Raw genomic sequence first — 17698 nt, 5'->3', positions numbered from 1 at the left:
CATTGCTGGGTGTGACCCAAAAAGCAAAAAGAATAAAATAATCAAGACTGGACTGGGAAGGGGGCCTACAGGATCTCGAGGGGACAGCGTTTATCTGGCCCCACAGGTGTCGCTGCCGCTGGGGGCTCAGCTGGCCCTAGGGCGGGGCTGGGGGGTTCTGTGCTCTGTGGGACTCGCCGTGACCGCCAGCACCACCGAGACCCTTGAAGCATTTGACACGTGTCACTGTTGGCTTGGGAGGTGGCGCCACAGCTGTGCACCCCCTGCCTGTGCCACAGGAAGATCTTGGGGTCCCCGAGCTTGTGTCTGGCACCGCCATTGACTGTCAGCACTCCCACTAAAGCTTACACCCCGCACCCCAGCCCCAGCTACCAAGAGGTGAGCACCGGGGCCAGAGCACGCCCCTCCCCAGCAAGCCTGGGTTTGCCCACCCCCCACCACTCCAATGGAGGAGCCCCATAACCAAAGGGGGGCTGTGGACAGAGGGTACAGCAGGGAAGGTGCTCACCTCGCATCCTTCCTGCCTGGGTTCGCCCAGGCACCGCTATGGTCCCCGGAACCCACTGGGAGTGATCCCTGAGCACTGCTGGGTGTGGTGTAAAAAGTCACACCATCCAAACAGAAGCCAGAGCAATTGTATAGCGGGTAGGGTGCTGACCCTGCAGGCAGAGACCCAGGTTCGATCCCTGGCAGTGTAGATGATTCCCCCCCGAGCCCCACCAGGAGTGATACTGAGAGCAGAGCCAGAAGTCCAGAGGACCGACAGCTGTGAAGCAACAGTGAACCCGTCCAAACAAAGAGTAGGATGCAGAGGTGGGGGAAATGGTACGGCAGGTAGGACGTTTGCCGTCCACATGGCCAAGCCCAGGTTCAAACCCGGCATCCCACATGGCCCCTAGAGCCCTGCCAGGACTGATTCCTGAGCACTGGGCCAGAGGTAACCTCTGAGCATTGTTGGTTGGGTGTGGCCCCAAAACCACAGAGAGACAGAGACAGAGACAGAGGAGACAGGGAGAGAAAGAGAGAGAGAGAGAGAGAGAGAGAGAGAGAGACAGAGACAGAGACAGAGACAGAGACAGAGACAGAGGAGACAGGGAGAGAAAGAGACAGAGAGAGACAGAGACAGAGACAGAGGAGACAGGGAGAGAAAGAGACAGAGAGAGGGAGACAGAGAGAGAGACAGAGAGAGAGAGAGACCCAGAGACCAAAGAAATAGTACAGTGGGTCAGGCGCTTGCCTTGCACACGCCTGACCTGATTAGATCCTGCCACCCTGTATGATCCTCTGATCCCTGCCAGGACTGATCCCCAAGCCCAGAACCAGGAATAAGCCCTGAGTACCCGGGGGTGTGGGCCCCTCCCCCCAAACATAGAGAAGGATCCAGTAGAGCACTGGGCGGGTGAGCACCAAGACCTTAAGGAGCCCCACCACGAGCCTGAGTCGGACCCGGAGTCATCACAACAGGCACGGGAGGAAAGAGGGAGGAAATGAGACAAGTCCGAAACAAATCCTTTCCACGGGCCTGTCGCTGTTTTAGGTCTGATGTGGCATTACTCCCCCCAAGCCGGCCCGCACTCGAAACGTTTCTTTACTGGAAACGCCGGACTCGCCCCGTCGGCGATCACGGCAGCGATCGCGAACCCGTCCCACTCGCGGGCCGCGTCACGGGTCCCGGCCCTCCGCGCCCCCCCCGTCCACGCGCCCCTTCCGGCCTCCCCAGCGCGCCCCCCAGTCTGACGACGGGCGGTGCCCGGCGCCCCCCTACCGCACCCCGGCCGCGCCCCGCGGCTGGCTGCGGGCCGGGGCGGCGCGCGGTGCCCGGGGCGGGCGGGCGGGCGGGGCGCAGGTGCCCGCCCGGGGAATCCTCGCACCTGGGCGCGCCGGGCACCGCACCATGTACGGGCAGCTGCGTCACGGGGCGGGGCGGCGGCCGGGGGCTACCACCGCGGGCCCGGGCCGGGAGCGGCCAGCCGCGGGCCCGAGGCGCCGGGAGAGGAGGAGCCCCGACGTGCGGCACCCCCGCCCCGCCGCAGTGGTTCAGCCTCCTAACTTTCATTCATCAGAAGAGCAGACTCCGCGGGCCGCCGGTGAGTCAGAACCGCGGCCGACGACGCGGGCCCGGGAGAGCTGCAGCCCAGGGCATGTTCCGAGACTTCGGGGAACCGGGACCGAGTTCCGGGGCCGGCGGCGCGTACGGCGGCCCCCCGCAGCCCCCCGCCGCTGCCCAGCAGGTGAGACGCACCGGCCGCGGGGGTCCCCGCGCTGGACAGCGCCCGCGACGCCGCGGACCGCCCGCTCCCGGGCTGGGAACCGCGAACGGGGGGGGGGGGGACCCGCGCTCCCGCCCCGGTCCTTGCCGCGCCGTCCAGGGGAAGGCGGCACGGAGACCCCCCCCCTCTTGCCCACCCTCTCTCCCCTCGCTGTCTGCTGGCGGGACCCCGCCGCCTGTCCCGTGCCCCGCCGCCTGTCCCCCGCTAATGTCTTGGCTCATCGGCGCCCGTAGGGACCCCTGACACCCCGGACTGGAGGGGCCCCGAGGGTCTGCGTCCTCCGGGCTTCCCGTCCCCGGGATCCGGGCTGGGGGGCAGGGTCCGAACTGTGCCCGCACAGGAGGGAGGCGGACTCACGCACCGGGGAGTTCCCGACACTGTCCGCCACCCGGTCTGTCCTTGGGTCTGCCCCTGTCTCCCCATCGCCAAGCCCCTGTGGCCTCGTCAGCTGGACCCCTCCCCCGAGAGCGGGGATGGATGCGGCGAGGCGCGGGGACGTGCGCGGGATCGCGCATGGGCCTCCCCCGCCCCACCTGCCGCGCGCGCCGCGGCTCTGGCTCCGCCTGGGGGGCACCTGGGAGAGTGCAGATGCCCATTTCCTGTCGAGGGGCTGCGAGCACGTGTCGCCGGGGAGGGAAGGAGCCGCGGAACGCCGAGTCACGGTGGCCGAGTCACGGCGGCTGACTCACCCGGCCGCCCCTCCCTTCCTGGCCTGGACAACCTCGCGCGGGAGAGGCTGCCGGCGGCGCCCCAGGCCCGGAACTGGGGTCACTGGGCCACCGGCCCGCAGCCCTGGGCAGGGGACACAGCGGTCCCGACTTGTCTGGGCTTGTGAGGTGCTTCCTGGCAGCAGGGGTGCCCACACCCAGGGCCCAGCTTCACAGCTTGAACCCAAATTTTCTAGCCCTGTTGAGCGAGCACATCCCTCAACTCATTCCTCAGTCTCAACCCATCCCTCAGATTTCTGGCTGGAAAATCTTAGCAATAACTCCAGGGGGGGCTTCAGCACCGCTGACTGACAGCCAGCTACCTCTTTACCGTATTCCATGGACTCTAAATCCTACGAATTGAAAAACCCATCATTATTTTTTATTTATTTATTTTTTTGGTCACATCTGGTGATGCTCAGGGCTTACTCCTGGCTCTGCACTCAGGAATCACTCCTGGCAGTGCTCAGAGGACCATATGGGATGGCAGGAATTGAACCTGGACCCCAAACGCCCTACCCACTGTATTATTATCCCTCCGACTCATCATTAACTATTTTTGCACCACCGATTTGGGGCTGGGAGAGATAATATTGGGGTTAAGCTGCTTGTTACCATATTACCAGCCCTGGTCCCCGGCACCATACACCATGCCCAAGCAGGAGTGGCCCCTATGCCCCACTGGGTGTCACCCAGTGTCACCCCCTACACATTTCCAGTGAGGGGAGACAAGAGGTAGTTCGAGGGCTGGAACGCAGACTTTGAAAACAGGAATCTCAGGCTTGATCCCCAGCACCCTAGGGTCTCCTGAGCACTGCCAGAAGGGGCCCCTGAGCAAAGAGCACTGAGCACTGGAGTAGCCCTGAGCATGCTGGATAACCCCCCCCCCCCAATTTCAACTAAAATTCTATCTTGGGGGCTGGAGTGATAGTACAACAGGGAGGGCGTTTGCCTTGCATGTGGCTGACCCAGCTTCAATCCCCGGCATCCGCTATGGTCCCTTGAGTCCCGACAGGAGTAATTCCTGAGTAGAGAGCCAGGAGTAAGCCCTGAGTTTCGCCAGGTGTGGGTCAAAGACAAAAAATACAATTTGGGGGGCCAGAGCAATAGTACAGCAGGTAGGGCGTCTGCCTTGCATGCGGCTGACCTGGGTTTGATCCCTGGTAACCCAAATGGTCCCCCGAGCACTGCCAGAAGTATTTCCTAAGTGCAGAGCCAAGAGTAACCCCTGAGCATCACCTGAGCATGGGGGCCAGTCCTGACTCTGCTTGGGCACCGTATATGGTGCCAGGGATCAGGGCTGGTAACATGCTATAAAACAAAACAAAACAAAACAATACAATTTGATCTCAGAGTGAGGAAGAGGTATTTAGCACCGAGAAGTTGAAATAACCCTCAACAAGGACATTGAAGAACAGGGAAAGTGAGGCCATTGCAGTCATTGCCCAGAGCCAGCTGTTCATGTGCAGCTGGGCAAGACTCAGTGGGGACATCCGGTCACGGGGGCAGGGCTCCCACCACGGCCCCAAACAGCCAGGACACAGACCACTTCCCAGGCTCGGTGGCACAGGGTTTCACCTGATGCCCACAGGTGCTCTGAGCCAGGAGCTGTAATTGGCTGTGCAGATGCAATTCCGGGGGGGGGGGGTGTCAGGAGTGGCTCCCACCCAGCCACCAGACTCAAGCCCCCCTGGCTGGCTGCTGGTTGGTGAACAGTTTCACTCTTTCAAATGAAGACAGGAGGGCAGGCCCGGCGTGCAGGAGTCCTTGAGTCCTGATTCCCAGCATCCTGGTGTAGCCCTGATGGCCACCAGCATGGCTGGTCAGAGCATCACTGGGAATTGCCCTGGGGCCCTCCTGAGCACTGATTCAGTCGTAAAATATTTGTACTCGCTTTGCATGTATGAGGCCCTATTTTTTTTTCTTTTTGGGTCACACCCGGCAATGCACAGGGGTCATTCCTGGCTCATGCACTCAGGAATGACCCCTGGCGGTGCTCAGGGGACCATATGGGATGCTGGGATTCGAACCCGGGTCGGCCGCATGCAAGGCAAACGCCCTACCCGCTGTGCTATCGCTCCAGCCCCAAGGCCCTGGTTTGATCCCAGCATCACCTGCTCACCCATCCCCCATCACACACACACACACACACACACACACACACACACACACACACACACACACTGGATACTGTTGTTCAACACACACATACACACATGCACTGCAGATACTGTTGTTCAATGCTAAGAGTAAAGTGTAACTGATAAGACGGTGCCTGAGCTTCACAATTTTTCAACATTAGCTCTGATGGGCATGCAGAGGCACAGAGAGGTTTAGCAATCTGTCCAAAGTCGCACAGCTCACGAGCGTGGCGTTTCCACCAAGTCAGCCCCTCTACCTTGCTGCCATCTTTCTGGTCTCTCAGAACCAGCAGTGGCAGGGAGGGAAGGTGAGTGGAAGTGGGGAAGCCCCTCAAGTGTGCACACCTCACCCCCCGGTTCTCTGCTTCCCCTTCCTAGAAGTTCCACCTGGGGCCGAGCGTCAACGCTGTGAGCGGAACCCAGGAACTTCAGTGGCTAGTGCAGCCTCACTTCCTGGGTCCCAGCACCTACCCCAGGCCTCTCACCTACCCCCACTTCAGCCCGCCACTGCCCCGGCCAGGAGTCATCCGGGTGCTGGGGCCACCTCCAGGGGTGCGGCGGCGGCCCAGCGAACAGGTAAGGAGCAGTGGGTGGGTTCCCATACCCACAGGGTGCCCAGGGGCAGGGGACAGAGTTTGTTGAGGTGCAGGGGCTCGAGAAGCACAGGCTGTGGCCGGGAAGACAGGCTGAGAAGGTGGGTTCCTCCAGGGACCTTTGGCGGAAAGGAAATGACAGGAGCCCCTGGGAAGGGCAAATTGACGGGGTTGGACCTGGAAAGCTTCCTGGAGGTGGAGGCATATGAACCCAGTAGTAAGTGTGTAGACAGAGGGGAAGCAAAGGACCGTCGACTTCCAGCAGTGGTGGCCAGCCCAGGAAGGAGGGCAGGCAGGTGGGCATGTGGGAATGAGGGGGCAGCTGGCAGGTGTGGAGAGGGTGGGCGTACGCTCTAAGAGGCAGAGTGACAAGGTCTGCCCCCCATCTACCGTGCAATTCTTTTTTCTTCTTTTGCTTTTTGGGTCACACCCAGTGATGCTCAGGGGTTATTCCTGGCTCTGCACTCTGGAATCACTCCGGAGGCGCTTGGGGGGACCATATGGGGTGCTGGGAATCGAACGTGGGTGGGCCACGTGGGAAGCAACCGCCCTCCCAGCTGCACTATAGCTCCAGGCCCCCTACGGTGGAATTCTTACAAAAGCCCTCAGGGAATGCCCTTGGGGTTCCCCACTTGCCAGTGCGAGGTAGGAGAGCGCAGGGCTGAAAGGTCACTTGGCCCAGATCACACAGTTGTGAGTAAGGAGCCGCAGATGGAGGTTTCAGAGCGGCGCGAGCTGGGAAACTGCCTGCCCGCCCCCTCGTCCCCGCTTCCCAGGCACAAACCCAGAACTCCTTCCCTCTGGTGTCCTGGGGACACTGGGTTTGAGCCTTTAAGGGGTGCAGTCTTTATTCGAGGGCTCACTCTGGCGGTGGGTGCGAGGGGGCACAGGGAAGGTGCTGGGGTCCTGGGAGAGAAGCATGCGAGGGCCACTGCTGTCAGCCCGACCAGGCCCCGCCCTCCCTTCCTTCCTCCGAGCCACGCCATTGGTCCTCCCTGGATGCTGATTAATGACTTGGTTCCAGCATATGCTTGAGGACCCTAAGAGAGTGGTGTCCCGTTGGTGGACCTCAGGGAAGTTGGCTGAAGGATCTGTAAGGCCCAGAGAGATGGGGTGGGGAGGGGCGTGGTTGAGGCTCAGACCTGGTGGTGACTGACCCCCGTAGAGGGTCCCCTGAGCAGGCCAGGAGTGATCCCTGAGCACCTCCCTGTGTGGCTAAAACAAAGGAAAAGCTTCTCCATAAGATATTCACTGGGGGGGGAGAGGTCTGGAGCAATAGCACAGTGGGTAGGGCGTTTGCCTTGCATGCGGCCCGACCCAGGTTCGATTCCCAGTGTCCCATATGGTCCCCCAAGCACCGCCAGGAGTGATTCCTGAGTAATTGAGCCAGGAGTAACCCCTGTGCATCGCTGGGTGTGACCCAAAAACCAAAAAAAAAAAAAAAAAAGATATTCACTGGGGGTAGGGCACTTGCCTTGCAGGACCCTGACGTCCCATATGGTCCCTGAGCACCTCCAGGAGTAATTCCTGAGTCAGAGCCAGGAGCAATCCCTGAGCATCACTGGGTGTGGCCCCAACTCCCCCCACAATAATAAGTAAATAAATAAATAAATAAATAAATAATCAACAAGGTCCCAGCATCTTCCACTAGCCCCTCTGAGTGCTGCCAGCCCCGGGGGTAGCCCCCAGGGGAAGAGGATTGTGGTTATCAAGAGACCGAAAAGGGGCCAGAGTAGGGCCGAGTGACAGTACAGCAGTGAGGATGTTTGCTTTGGATGCCGCCAACCCAGCTTCGATCTCCAGTATCCTATATGGTCCCCTGAGCACCACCAGGAGTTAATTCCTGAGTGCAGAGCCAGGAGTAGTAACCCCGAACATCACTGGGTGTGACACAAAAAGCCAAAAAAAGAAAGAAAAAAAAAGGCACCAGTGAGATCGCCATAGGCTGGAGCTGGGAGTGAGCCCAAGAGGTGAGAGTTATCCTCGGGCAGCGTCAGGTCACCCAACATTTAATTTAAATGTATTTATTTTGGCTTAGGGGCCACACCCAGCGGTGCTCAGGGCTTACTCTTGGCTCTGCACTCAGGAATTGCTCCTGGCAGAGCTTGGGGGACCGTATCGGGTGCCTGGGATCAAACCCAGGTCAATTGCATGCAAGCAAATGCTCTCCCCGCGGTACTATCACTCCGGACCCCCAAATTAAATTTTAAAAAGAGGAGCCGGAGCGATAGTACTGGGGTGAAGGCACTCGCCTGGCACGCAGCCGACCCGGGTTCAATCCCGGGAATCACTTAGGGATCCCCAGGCAGAAGAGGAAGGGTCACTTCTGACTTCCCGTAGCAGAGCAGAACCTAGCGGCCGGGAAATGAGGAGGGCGAAAGCTTGTGGTGGGAGAAGGGGGGGACATGAGAACCGGGGTGTGGGAAGAAACCTGAGCGGTGCGGGTGCCGCGGTCCCTAGCGCGCACGCTGCGCGGGCCCCCGTGCCGCCGTGCCCTCCACTGCGGGCGAGGTCGGGCAGGGGAGCAGGGGGGCAGGGTCCCCTCACTGTCGCCCTGTCTCCCCTAGATCAGCCCCGAGGAGGAGGAGCGTCGCCGAGTGAGGCGCGAGCGAAATAAACTGGCCGCGGCCAAGTGCAGGAACCGAAGGAAGGAACTGACCGACTTCCTGCAGGCGGTGAGCGCGGCCGGCCGCGAGGGTGCCCGGCCTCTGGCCCACCGGCTGTTGGCGGGAGGGGGGTGGGATGGACCGGGGTCCACCTCGTCCCCAGCCTCCGGCTCCCGGTCGCAGGGAGCGTTCTCGGGGGGCAGAGGCCCTAGGAGACGCGGGCGACAGGCTCCGGGCGGCAGCGCTCCAGCCTCTGCAGACGCGCGTCCCCAGGAGCCCCCCGATCGCGGCTGCTTCTCCCAGGGGCTCACGGGAGTTGTAGGCCAGTGTCGTCGGAGGGCCCGCCCCCCTCCTCCCACCCTTCATCTCCGCGACTCCTCTCCCCGCAGGAGACCGACAAGCTGGAGGACGAGAAATCCGTTCTGCAGCGAGAGATCGAGGAGCTGCAGAAGCAGAAGGAGCGGCTGGAGCTCGTGCTGGAGGCGCACCGGCCCATCTGCAAAATCCCCGAGGGGCCCGAGCGCGACCCCGGCGGCCCCAGCAGCCCGCGGGGCCCCGCCCGGCCCGTGCCCTGCATCTCCCTGTCCCCGGGCGCCGTGCTGGAGCCCGAAGCCCTGCACACCCCCACACTCATGACCACACCCTCCCTGACTCCCTTCACCCCGAGTCTGGTCTTTACCTACCCCAGCACCCCCGAGCCCTGTGCCTCCGCCCACCGCAGGAGCAGCAGCAGCAGCGGGGACCCCTCCTCCGACCCCCTCGGCTCCCCCACCTTGCTAGCCTTATGATGCACCCCTGCCTTCACGACCGCGGGTGCCATCCTGGCCAGTATCTCCAGCCCCTTGGGGTCCAGCTGGCTGGACCCTTCCCATCCTAGCCCCCCGGGGACTCTCCTTCCCTCCAGGACCCTGGGGCGCCTATTCCGTTTCCTGCTAGAGCCCGCAGGGCCGGGGCTTTCTCTAGCACAGTTTGCACCAAACCTGAGACAGAACATTTCCCGTGTGTGTGCCGAAGTCCCGGCAGCCCCAAGTGACTTTGTAGATGCTTAGAGACTCTCTGAGGCCTGACCCCCTCCGAGCTACCCATGGAGGGGCGGTCACCCTGTTCCCTGTGCCCTGCTCCGTCCTCCCCAACAGAAGGTGATCCTCCACCAGCCCACAACACTAGCTCACCCCTTGCCCCGTCAGCAGCGCTCCGGGACCAACCCAGGCTGTTTCCCCCCCGCCGAGGCACCGCTCCGGAAGGGGATTCAGTGGGAAGCTGGCTCCCAGCTCGGAGAAGCTCCAGGAAATCCAAGTCCTGAGGACAGCTGCTATTTATTTTCCTATATAGAGTATTTTTATACAGACTTGCCAGAATGGAATAAAAGGCTTGAAGCTCTGTCCTCAGTCTCGTGGGACCCCAAGATGCAGCGTGACCTTGGACCCAGGACTGGAGATTTGGGGATCTGCATTGCTCCTCCGGGGCCAAGGAGCCATCTATACGGCCTCATCCTCCACTTGGGAAGCTGAGGGCACGGTTAGGGCAAAGAGGATTAGCCGCGGTGCCACAGGGCACTGCTCTGCCCCTTCCTGCTTCGGAGGAGGCGTCTGGGGGGGGGGCGTTCCAGGCCCCCAACACCTGCTTCCTGCCCCATTGTCTTGGACAGGAAGGAGCCGGGAAAGGAGCCGCAGCCACTTGGGGGCCGGATCATGGCCTGTCCCAGGGCCCCGAGGGGGGTGGGGAGTCAGTGGTTCGCTCCAGGTTGGAGTAACGGAATCAACCTTCCGCGGCCGCTCCATGGAGGACCGGGTCCAGATCAGCACCCGAACACGCCCCCGTCTTCCCAACCCCAGCGAGTCCCAGAGAGAAGCTGCCCAGGCCGCGGACTCTGCTTCCTTCCCTGTTTATTAGCCTCCACCCAGCCCCCAGCCAGTCCCTCCGCTCCAGCAGCCTGTTCCGCTGCCGCCCCTCCGGCGGGCTCCGGGGACCCTCCCCAGTGGCCGGGTTTCCAAGTCCACGCCAGCGGGCCGCTCGGGCGCAGCCGGGCGGCGCCGGGTCCAGAAGTCCACCGCATCCAGGCGTCTGGGGAAGACTCAGGGCGGGCGTCGACGCGAAGGAGCGTCCTCAGTCATCCGGGGAGCAGGCCAGCGGCAGCTGATCGGGGCTGCCCACGCTGCCCGTGCTGGAGCTCCCGTCGCCCAGGTCACGCGGTCCGCAGGGCGGCAAAGCGAGCTCGGGGGTTGGCGCGGCGCCGGAGCCCCCCGCGCCGCCGGTGCTGCCGCGGGGGCCCCATTCCTCGCCCAGCGCCAGGCAGAGCTCCTTAAGCGCCAGGTTCTCCCGCAGCAGCTCCTCCTGGCGGCCCTCCAGCTCGGCCAGTTTCTGCCAACAGCCGCCCAGGTCCTCGCGTACGGCCCGGGATGCTTGGGTCCCGAAGAGCTGCCACTGGCGCGCGGCGCGGCGCCCGCGCTGGCGCTCTGAGTCCAGAAAGCAGCAGAGGTCGCGCAGCTCACGGTTCTCGGCCTGCAGGCGCCGGTTGAGCTGCTTGAGCTCGCGGATCTCGCCCAGGTGGCCCTGCAGCTGCCGATTCACCTCCTGCATGAGGCGGCCCCGCTGCACCAGGGCCGCCAGGCGCGCCGCCTCCTCTCGCCGCAGGCGCCGCACCAGCTCCTCCTTGCCCAGCGCCGCCATCTCCTCGTCCGTCAGCTCCTCCAGGCCGCCCGCCTCGGCCTCCATTGCTCCTCAGGCCTCTGGAGCATCGCCTGCCCGGCGCCGCGGCCCGGGAGCCCTGCGTCGAGCCCGGCGCCGCTCAGGCTCGGGCCCCGGCTCCGGCTCCGCGGGCGGCGAGCGGCGGCCGGAGGGAGCCGAGGCTGCTGCAGACGCCCGGGGGCGGGCACGCGGCGAGGCGCGCGCCGGGGCGGGGCCTAATGACGTCGAGTAAGGCCGGCCAATCGGGAGAGGCCTCCGGGAGAGGGGCGGGGCCCGAGCGCGGAAAGCCGCTTGACCCCGCCCACTCTGGACCGCGGAGGCGCCGACCCGGGAGAACGCCGGGGTCCCTGTCAGTCGCGCTCAGAACCAGGCCACCCTAGAGCGGGCGCTTCGGGGCTCCCCGTTCCAAACCATCTCAGCCTGGCGCTTAGATCTCTTGGCTCCTTCTGAAATTCTAGCGCCGACCCTCGACTCTGGAGCACTGGATTCCCCAGTGGAACTCTGAGAGTCTCAACTCGCTGAATATCCGTCCCAGCTTCTCGGAATCCCATGTCCAAACGTCCCAGCCCCGGATGGGGAAGGTATCCGGGTCGACGCTCATTCCGACCCCATCAAGTCCCCAAATAGACGTTTCTCATCAGCTCCCCCTACACTTTCTCTGCATGCAAGGGATTCATTTGTTCCATAAACCTTTATCGTGCGCAAGGCACAGGCAGAAATTAACTTGACCGAAATTCAAATCTGCTGAAGACAGGCCGTGTGAAACAAAAAGCCAATGGGGGAGGGGCACGGCGTTTCCCTGGAGGTGAAGCCCAGTAGGGCTTTGAAAGATCTCGAGGCCACGGGGTGACTGCACATCCGGGAATGATTGCTCGCAGAGGGCTGGGTGGATTCCCGTTCCCCCTCGCCGGCAGGGCGCCGGGAGCTACCCTGCTGGGAAGGCAGCAGCAAAAACAGCGGAAAGTAGTTTCTTAAGGGTTTCAACAGGCTTGGAAGGACTATAAACAACAGAGTAAGATCATTAAAATAAGCATCTGAAAGGGCCAGAGCATGAGTACAGAGAGAAGGGCACTAGCCTTGCATGCCACTACTCAATCCCTGGCAGCCCGGATGGTCTCCCCAGCCCCACCAGGACTGATCCCTGAGTGCTGAGTTACTTGAGCACTGCCAGGTTACCCCCCACCACCACCACGGGGTGGGGGGGGGAAGGCATTTGAGGGCAGGAGCCAGGAGTAAACTCTGATCACGGCTGGGTGTGACCCCCGTCCCATATTTTTTTTGAGGAAAGATTGCTCGGGTTAATCTCTCTGCGAGGGACCCTGGGGACAGAATGCATGTGGGAGATCAGCAAAAACACTGTGTCAATGCTCAGGGCGCTGCGCAGAGGGCTGGGAGCTTGCCAGCGGGGGTGGAGAGCACGAAACAGATACTAGAAATATTCAAGCACTTGAAAACATCAAGAAGAAATATTCAGGAGGTTTGAATGTAGGGAGAGAGGAATCTGGGGGAAAAAAACTCAGGGTTTGCCCTGATTATGGGTGAATGTTGAGGTTAACACAGACAGGAGCACAAAAAAGAAACAGATGGAGGGGGCCGGTTGGATCGTGTTGAGGATGAAACGCTAGGGCTAGCTACTTGGGTGAAATCCCAGGCTGGTAGTGAAGTAAGCCCGAGTGATAACTAAGTGCAGAGCCAGGAGCAAGCCCTAAGTACTGCTGGGTGTGGCCCAAAACCAAATGGAAGGAAGGAGGAGAGAGGGAGGAACGGAGGAAAGAAGGGGGGAGGGAAGGAAAGAAGGAAGGAAGAGGAAGGGAGGAAGGAAGAAGGGAGGAAGGAAGGGGGCAGGCAGGCAGGCCTTGTTGCTAGACAGCCCTTCTTTGCGGGCTCTCAGGCATCCTGAGCTGCGGAATGGGGGGGGGGGGGTGTATAAAAACTAGGAGCAGGAGGCACATATGCTGCCTGAGCCCATGTGCTGCTTGTGCCCACGTGGCCGAGCACATGTGGTGCCCAAGCACATGTGTCGCCTGCATCTCCCCGTTTGAGATGTGTGCTTTCATGCTTTCATGTCCAGTGCTAGGATGTGTGTAGCCCATGTTCTTTCTTGAGTGTGTTATTCTTACTAGTTTCTCTCCCACTTATCCCTTCCTCCTTCCCTCAGAAACCTCTAAATAAAATCTGTTTACTTCACTGCTTGTCTACTCCTGAAATTCTTTTCCACGAGCGAGACAAGACCCCAGTAACCCTGGGTCCCGGGTGGTAGAGGTGGTTGGGGAGAAAGTGACCGTCTTTCTCCTCCCCGCTTCACGTAAGTCACCCGTGGGGCCCACCGACATCATTTGGTGACCACGAAGGGACAGCAGTGAAGAAGTCCATGAGGAAGGAGGTATTCTGTGGACAATAAACGACTTCCAAGAAGAAAAAAAAAAAAAAGTAGGAGCAGGAGCCCCATGGCCAAGAAAGGTGCTCTTCAGTAAGGTGAACTGAGCAGTTCTCAGCAAGAACCCTAAAAGTGGGACAGAAAAACCTTATTGGGGAGGGGTAGTGTAAAGATTTGGACTAGAATCTGGTGAACCCCCTAAATTAGAATACGGGTCTAAGGAACGAAACAGGGGCAGAAAGAGTAGAGAAAAAAAATGAAAAGGAGAAAAAGAGTGAGGAGGGTTTGTTGCTGGGCAGGGAAACGGGCCAAAGGCCTCGGCTCCCACACCCGCGGGCAAACTGGGCCGGGGTGGGTGGGGGTGGGTGGGGGGTGCGTGGGAGGCGCCCTCCCGTCGGGGCGGGGCCAGCCTCCGGCCCCGCCCCCCAGGCCGCCGAGGTCCCGCCCCCACCGGAAGTGGTCCTGCTCCGCCTCCGGGTACCCGGAGCCTCAGCGCGGCGCTCCCGGAAGTGGCCCGGCCGCGGCGCGCCCGGCCCGGGCAGTGCTCGCTCCTGCTGGAGCGCTCCGGCCGCGGCCGGGGGGTTCCGGGGCATCGCCATGGCCAGCGAGCTGGACATCTTCGTGGGCAATACGACCCTGATCGATGAGGACGTGTACCGCCTCTGGCTGGACGGTTACTCAGGTGTGGGCGGGGGGCCCCGCGGGGGGCGGCCCGCCGGGCGTGGCGGAGGTTGGGGATTGGCCGCGGGGCGGGACCGTGACGTGCGCCGGGGGCTGCCGGGCTGGAGGGCGCCCACCCCGCTCTGCCGTCCCCGCAGTGAACGACGCGGTGGCCCTGCGAGTGCGCTCGGGCATCCTGGAGCAGACGGGCGCCACGCCGGCCGTGCTGCAGAGCGACACCATGGACCACTACCGCACCTTCCACATGCTCGAGCGCCTGCTGCACGCGCCGCCCAAGCTGCTGCACCAGCTGGTCTTCCAGATCCCGCCCTCCCGCCAGGCGCTGCTCATCGAGAGGTGAGCGGGGCAGAGACCCCACCCACGGCGCCCCTTCCTGCTGCCTTGGGCCACGTCTGGCTTCCTCTGCCTCCGCGCCAGGTACTACGCCTTTGATGAGGCCTTTGTGCGCGAGGTCCTGGGCAAGAAGCTGTCCAAGGGCACCAAGAAAGACCTCGATGACATCAGCACCAAGACAGGCATTACGCTGAAGAGCTGCCGGAGACAGGTGGGCGCCCCCGCCCCCCGCAGCCTGGCCGTGCTCTCATCTCTGATCGGGACAGTGTCTTCATACCCAGACTCCTCCTGCAGGACCCCCGTCACAAGTCACCTGCCCCTCTGGCCCGAGTGACCATGCAACTCCTAAACTCGCGCTGAGTGCCACTCCCCCCCACACACTACATCCTTGACCTTAACCCTGAGATTCTCCGTGGCTCATTGTCCCTGCCAGCCTCCCCCTGCTGCTTACTACACAGTGTTGCCCTTAGCCCTGCCCGCCTCTGGCAGTTCCACTTTCTCTGCGGGCACTAGGGTGTCCGATGTGAGCTTACGGCTGTGTGTCCACTCCCTTCGCGCCCTGGGTGTGGCCAGGATTCCTACAGCTGGGGTGTAGGAGGCTGGCGCTGGCAGCCAGGACAGTGGGTCCCATTTGAGACCGACCCGATGACTGGGTGTGTTAGGACTTGAGCATCGGTGACGGACGCCCAGTGTTACTCCAGCGTCAGTTGATTTAGTGGATGGACTTGGGGGAGCAGGGGGTGCTGATCAGCCCTTTCATGGGTGAGCGCCCCCTGACTGGCGCTTTATCCTCCCCTCACTGCCCCGCAGTTTGACAACTTCAAGCGGGTTTTCAAGGTGGTGGAGGAGATGCGGGGCTCCCTGGTGGATAACATCCAGCAGCACTTCCTCCTGTCCGACCGGCTGGCCAGGTGAGCTGGAGACGGGCCCCCCTTCCCCTCTTCTTATTTATTTATTTTTTTTGCTTTTTTGGGGGGGAGGTCACAACTGGCGATGCTCAGGGGTTACTCCTGGCTCTGCACTCAGGAATTACTCCTGACGGTTCTCAGGGGACCCTATGGGATGTTGGGAATCGAACCCGGGTTGGCTGCGTGCAAGGCAAACGCCCTCCCCACTGTGCTATCACTCCAGCCTCCCCCGCTTTCCCTCTTGGCCCTGCGGGGCGCGCGGGTCTTACCTGGCCTGTTCTGGGGTTTGGGTCCCAGCCTGGCCTCTCGCCAGCAGGGCCGTGGGACGGGTCGGACCCTCGGCTCTGCCCGGTGAGGAGGCTGAGACAGGCTGAGACACTATGAGTCGGTGTGGGGAGACCCCAGGTGCGGGAAAGCCGCCGACCCCGCCCCTCCCCGCAGGGACTATGCTGCCATCGTTTTCTTTGCCAACAACCGCTTTGAGACCGGGAAGAAAAAACTGCAGTATCTGAGCTTCGGCGACTTTGCCTTCTGCGCCGAGCTCATGATCCAGAACTGGACCCTGGGAGCCGTGGGTGAGGCCCCCGCCGAGCCGGGCCCTGCGGCGCCCCCCCCTTCCCTGCGCCGCGCACTTGCCCGGCCGCACACACAGGCTCCCCACTCTCGGTGCCCCCCGGGACGAGCTGCCACTGCGCACCTCAGGGGCTGTCCTCTTCTGTCTGGTGGCGTGTCAGTGCAGCGGGGGCTGCCAGGGAGGGGGCGTTGTCCCCTCACTCCCTTCGTGTCCCCACTCAGACTCCCAGGCGGACGACATGGACGTGGACTTGGACAAGGAGTTTCTCCAGGAGTTGAAGGAACTTAAGGTGCTCGTGGCCGACAAGGACCTTCTGGACCTGCACAAGAGGTGCCCGGGGGGCCCCCGGGGGGCTGAGCCGAGGCCTCGGGGTCCCCGATGGCGCTAGCCTCTCGCCCGTGTCTGTGTCTCCGCAGCCTGGTGTGCACCGCCCTCCGGGGGAAGCTCGGTGTCTTCTCGGAGATGGAGGCCAACTTCAAGGTCTGTGGCCCCGTCCCGCCTCTGGGCCCTGGACGCAGCAGTGCACCTGCCCGCGGGTGGCCGGCAGGTGGCGCTGCGGCCCCCTCGGCCCGCCTGGGATCGGGCAGCAGTGGATGGAGGGAGGTGGATAGATTTGGGGGCGCCGCCAGCTCCTCCCCCAGACCCTGCAGCTCCCTGCCCCACAGAACCTGTCCCGGGGGCTGGTGAACGTGGCTGCCAAACTGACCCACAATAAGGACGTCAGAGACCTCTTCGTGGACCTGGTGGAGAAGGTGAGGGGGGCCCTGCCCACGCCCTCCGGGCCCCACCGTCCACCCGCCCCGGCCCCCGCAGCTGACTGCTCCCTTGGGCCTGCAGTTCGTGGAACCCTGCCGCTCCGACCACTGGCCCCTGAACGACGTTCGGCTGTTCCTGCATCAGTATTCGGCGTCCGTCCACTCCCTGGATGGCTTCCGGTGAGAGCCCCGCCTCCTCGCCCCCTGTCCCTCCGTCTGTCCTTCCTTTGTGGGGGCACTCCAGGCTCCCTCCTCGCCCCCACCCAAGGGAGGCCTCCATGGACACGCACCCCAGCTGCGCCAGAGGTCCCGGGGCTTGTGTCGGGTTTGCCGTCTAGGAACGGGGCACGGGGAGGACAGTGAGGCCGAGTGGCCGCGGGGCAGGGGTGCGGGGAGTGGCAGTCTCTCCTCGCTGTCCCCGCAGGCACCAGGCGCTCTGGGACCGCTACATGGGCACCCTGCGGGGCTGCCTCCTGCGTCTCTACCACGACTGAAGCCGCCGCCAATAAAGCTGCCATGACATAGAGGAGCCTTGCGTGGTGCCGGCCGGGGTGCGGGCAGCATCCCCACATGCGTGTGCGCGTGTGGCGTGCGTGTGTAGGGTCAGGTGTATGTGTGAGGGGCAAGGGGGTCAGGTGCGTGTGTGACGGGTGTACATGAGGGGTGTAGTGTGCCTGTATGGGGGTGAGGGGCATGTAGGATGAGGTGGGGGGTGCAGAGAGGGGGTTGAGGTGTATGTGAGGGTGCATTGGGGGGGTACAGTGCCAGTCCTGAAGAACATGCCATGTGGGAACAATGTCTGTCTTCTCCCGGGCAGAACCTGCCAGCCAGGGGCCATAGGGGGCCGAGGTCCTGTGTAGTGCTGGGGGGGTGGAGGGGCTGATTGGGGCCCCATGTGCCCCACTTGTCACCCCAATGGGTCTGCCCAGATGGTGGGGCTTCATCTCGCTTTTTTTTTTTTCCTTTTGGGTCACACCCGGCGATGCACAGGGGTTACTCCTGGCTCTGCATTCAGGAATTACCCCTGGCGGTGCTCAGGGGGACCCTATGGGATGCTGGGAATCG

General features: G+C 62.5%; 3 protein-coding genes across 3 annotated transcripts; 2 read left to right on the top strand and 1 right to left on the bottom strand.

Annotated features, from left to right (window-relative positions):
• Positions 1 to 1936: 1936 nt before the first annotated feature.
• On the top strand, positions 1937 to 10042 carry FOSL1 (FOS like 1, AP-1 transcription factor subunit). The gene is made up of 4 exons (XM_004618431.2): positions 1937 to 2231; positions 5497 to 5694; positions 8279 to 8386; positions 8707 to 10042. The coding sequence occupies exons 1-4, from the start codon at positions 2142 to 2144 to the stop codon at positions 9103 to 9105; spliced, it is 795 nt and encodes a 264-aa protein (XP_004618488.2). The 5' UTR covers positions 1937 to 2141; the 3' UTR covers positions 9106 to 10042.
• A 144-nt stretch (positions 10043 to 10186) lies between these two features.
• On the bottom strand, positions 10187 to 11201 carry CCDC85B (coiled-coil domain containing 85B). The gene has a single exon (XM_004618430.3). It carries the CDS (start codon positions 11030 to 11032, stop codon positions 10424 to 10426), a length of 609 nt encoding a protein of 202 aa, XP_004618487.1. The 5' UTR covers positions 11033 to 11201; the 3' UTR covers positions 10187 to 10423.
• Positions 11202 to 13877: 2676 nt separating this feature from the next.
• FIBP (FGF1 intracellular binding protein) lies at positions 13878 to 17159 on the top strand. The gene is made up of 10 exons (XM_004618429.2): positions 13878 to 14064; positions 14201 to 14399; positions 14481 to 14607; positions 15207 to 15307; positions 15746 to 15879; positions 16100 to 16208; positions 16295 to 16358; positions 16544 to 16630; positions 16716 to 16813; positions 17058 to 17159. The coding sequence occupies exons 1-10, from the start codon at positions 13980 to 13982 to the stop codon at positions 17125 to 17127; spliced, it is 1074 nt and encodes a 357-aa protein (XP_004618486.1). The 5' UTR covers positions 13878 to 13979; the 3' UTR covers positions 17128 to 17159.
• The last annotated feature ends 539 nt before the right edge of the window (positions 17160 to 17698 follow it).

This window comes from Sorex araneus, chromosome 6, assembly GCF_027595985.1.
Source record: "Sorex araneus isolate mSorAra2 chromosome 6, mSorAra2.pri, whole genome shotgun sequence".
In the NCBI taxonomy this organism is placed as follows: domain Eukaryota; kingdom Metazoa; phylum Chordata; class Mammalia; order Eulipotyphla; family Soricidae; genus Sorex; species Sorex araneus.
The sequence above is the reverse complement of the archived record's forward strand: the minus strand, read 5'-3'. Positions and strand labels throughout refer to the sequence as shown.

Excerpts from the sequence above, each read along its gene's own strand:
- FOSL1 (XM_004618431.2), top strand. The coding sequence starts at position 2,142 with ATGTTCCGAGACTTCGGGGAACCGGGACCGAGTTCCGGGGCCGGCGGC. Across the intron at positions 5,695-8,278 it reads GGCGGCGGCCCAGCGAACAG|ATCAGCCCCGAGGAGGAGGA; the intron begins GTAAGGAGCAGT and ends TGTCTCCCCTAG. Across the intron at positions 8,387-8,706 it reads TGACCGACTTCCTGCAGGCG|GAGACCGACAAGCTGGAGGA; the intron begins GTGAGCGCGGCC and ends CTCTCCCCGCAG.
- CCDC85B (XM_004618430.3), bottom strand. The coding sequence starts at position 11,032 with ATGGAGGCCGAGGCGGGCGGCCTGGAGGAGCTGACGGACGAGGAGATG.
- FIBP (XM_004618429.2), top strand. The coding sequence starts at position 13,980 with ATGGCCAGCGAGCTGGACATCTTCGTGGGCAATACGACCCTGATCGAT. Across the intron at positions 14,400-14,480 it reads CAGGCGCTGCTCATCGAGAG|GTACTACGCCTTTGATGAGG; the intron begins GTGAGCGGGGCA and ends CCTCCGCGCCAG. Across the intron at positions 16,209-16,294 it reads CTTCTGGACCTGCACAAGAG|CCTGGTGTGCACCGCCCTCC; the intron begins GTGCCCGGGGGG and ends GTGTCTCCGCAG.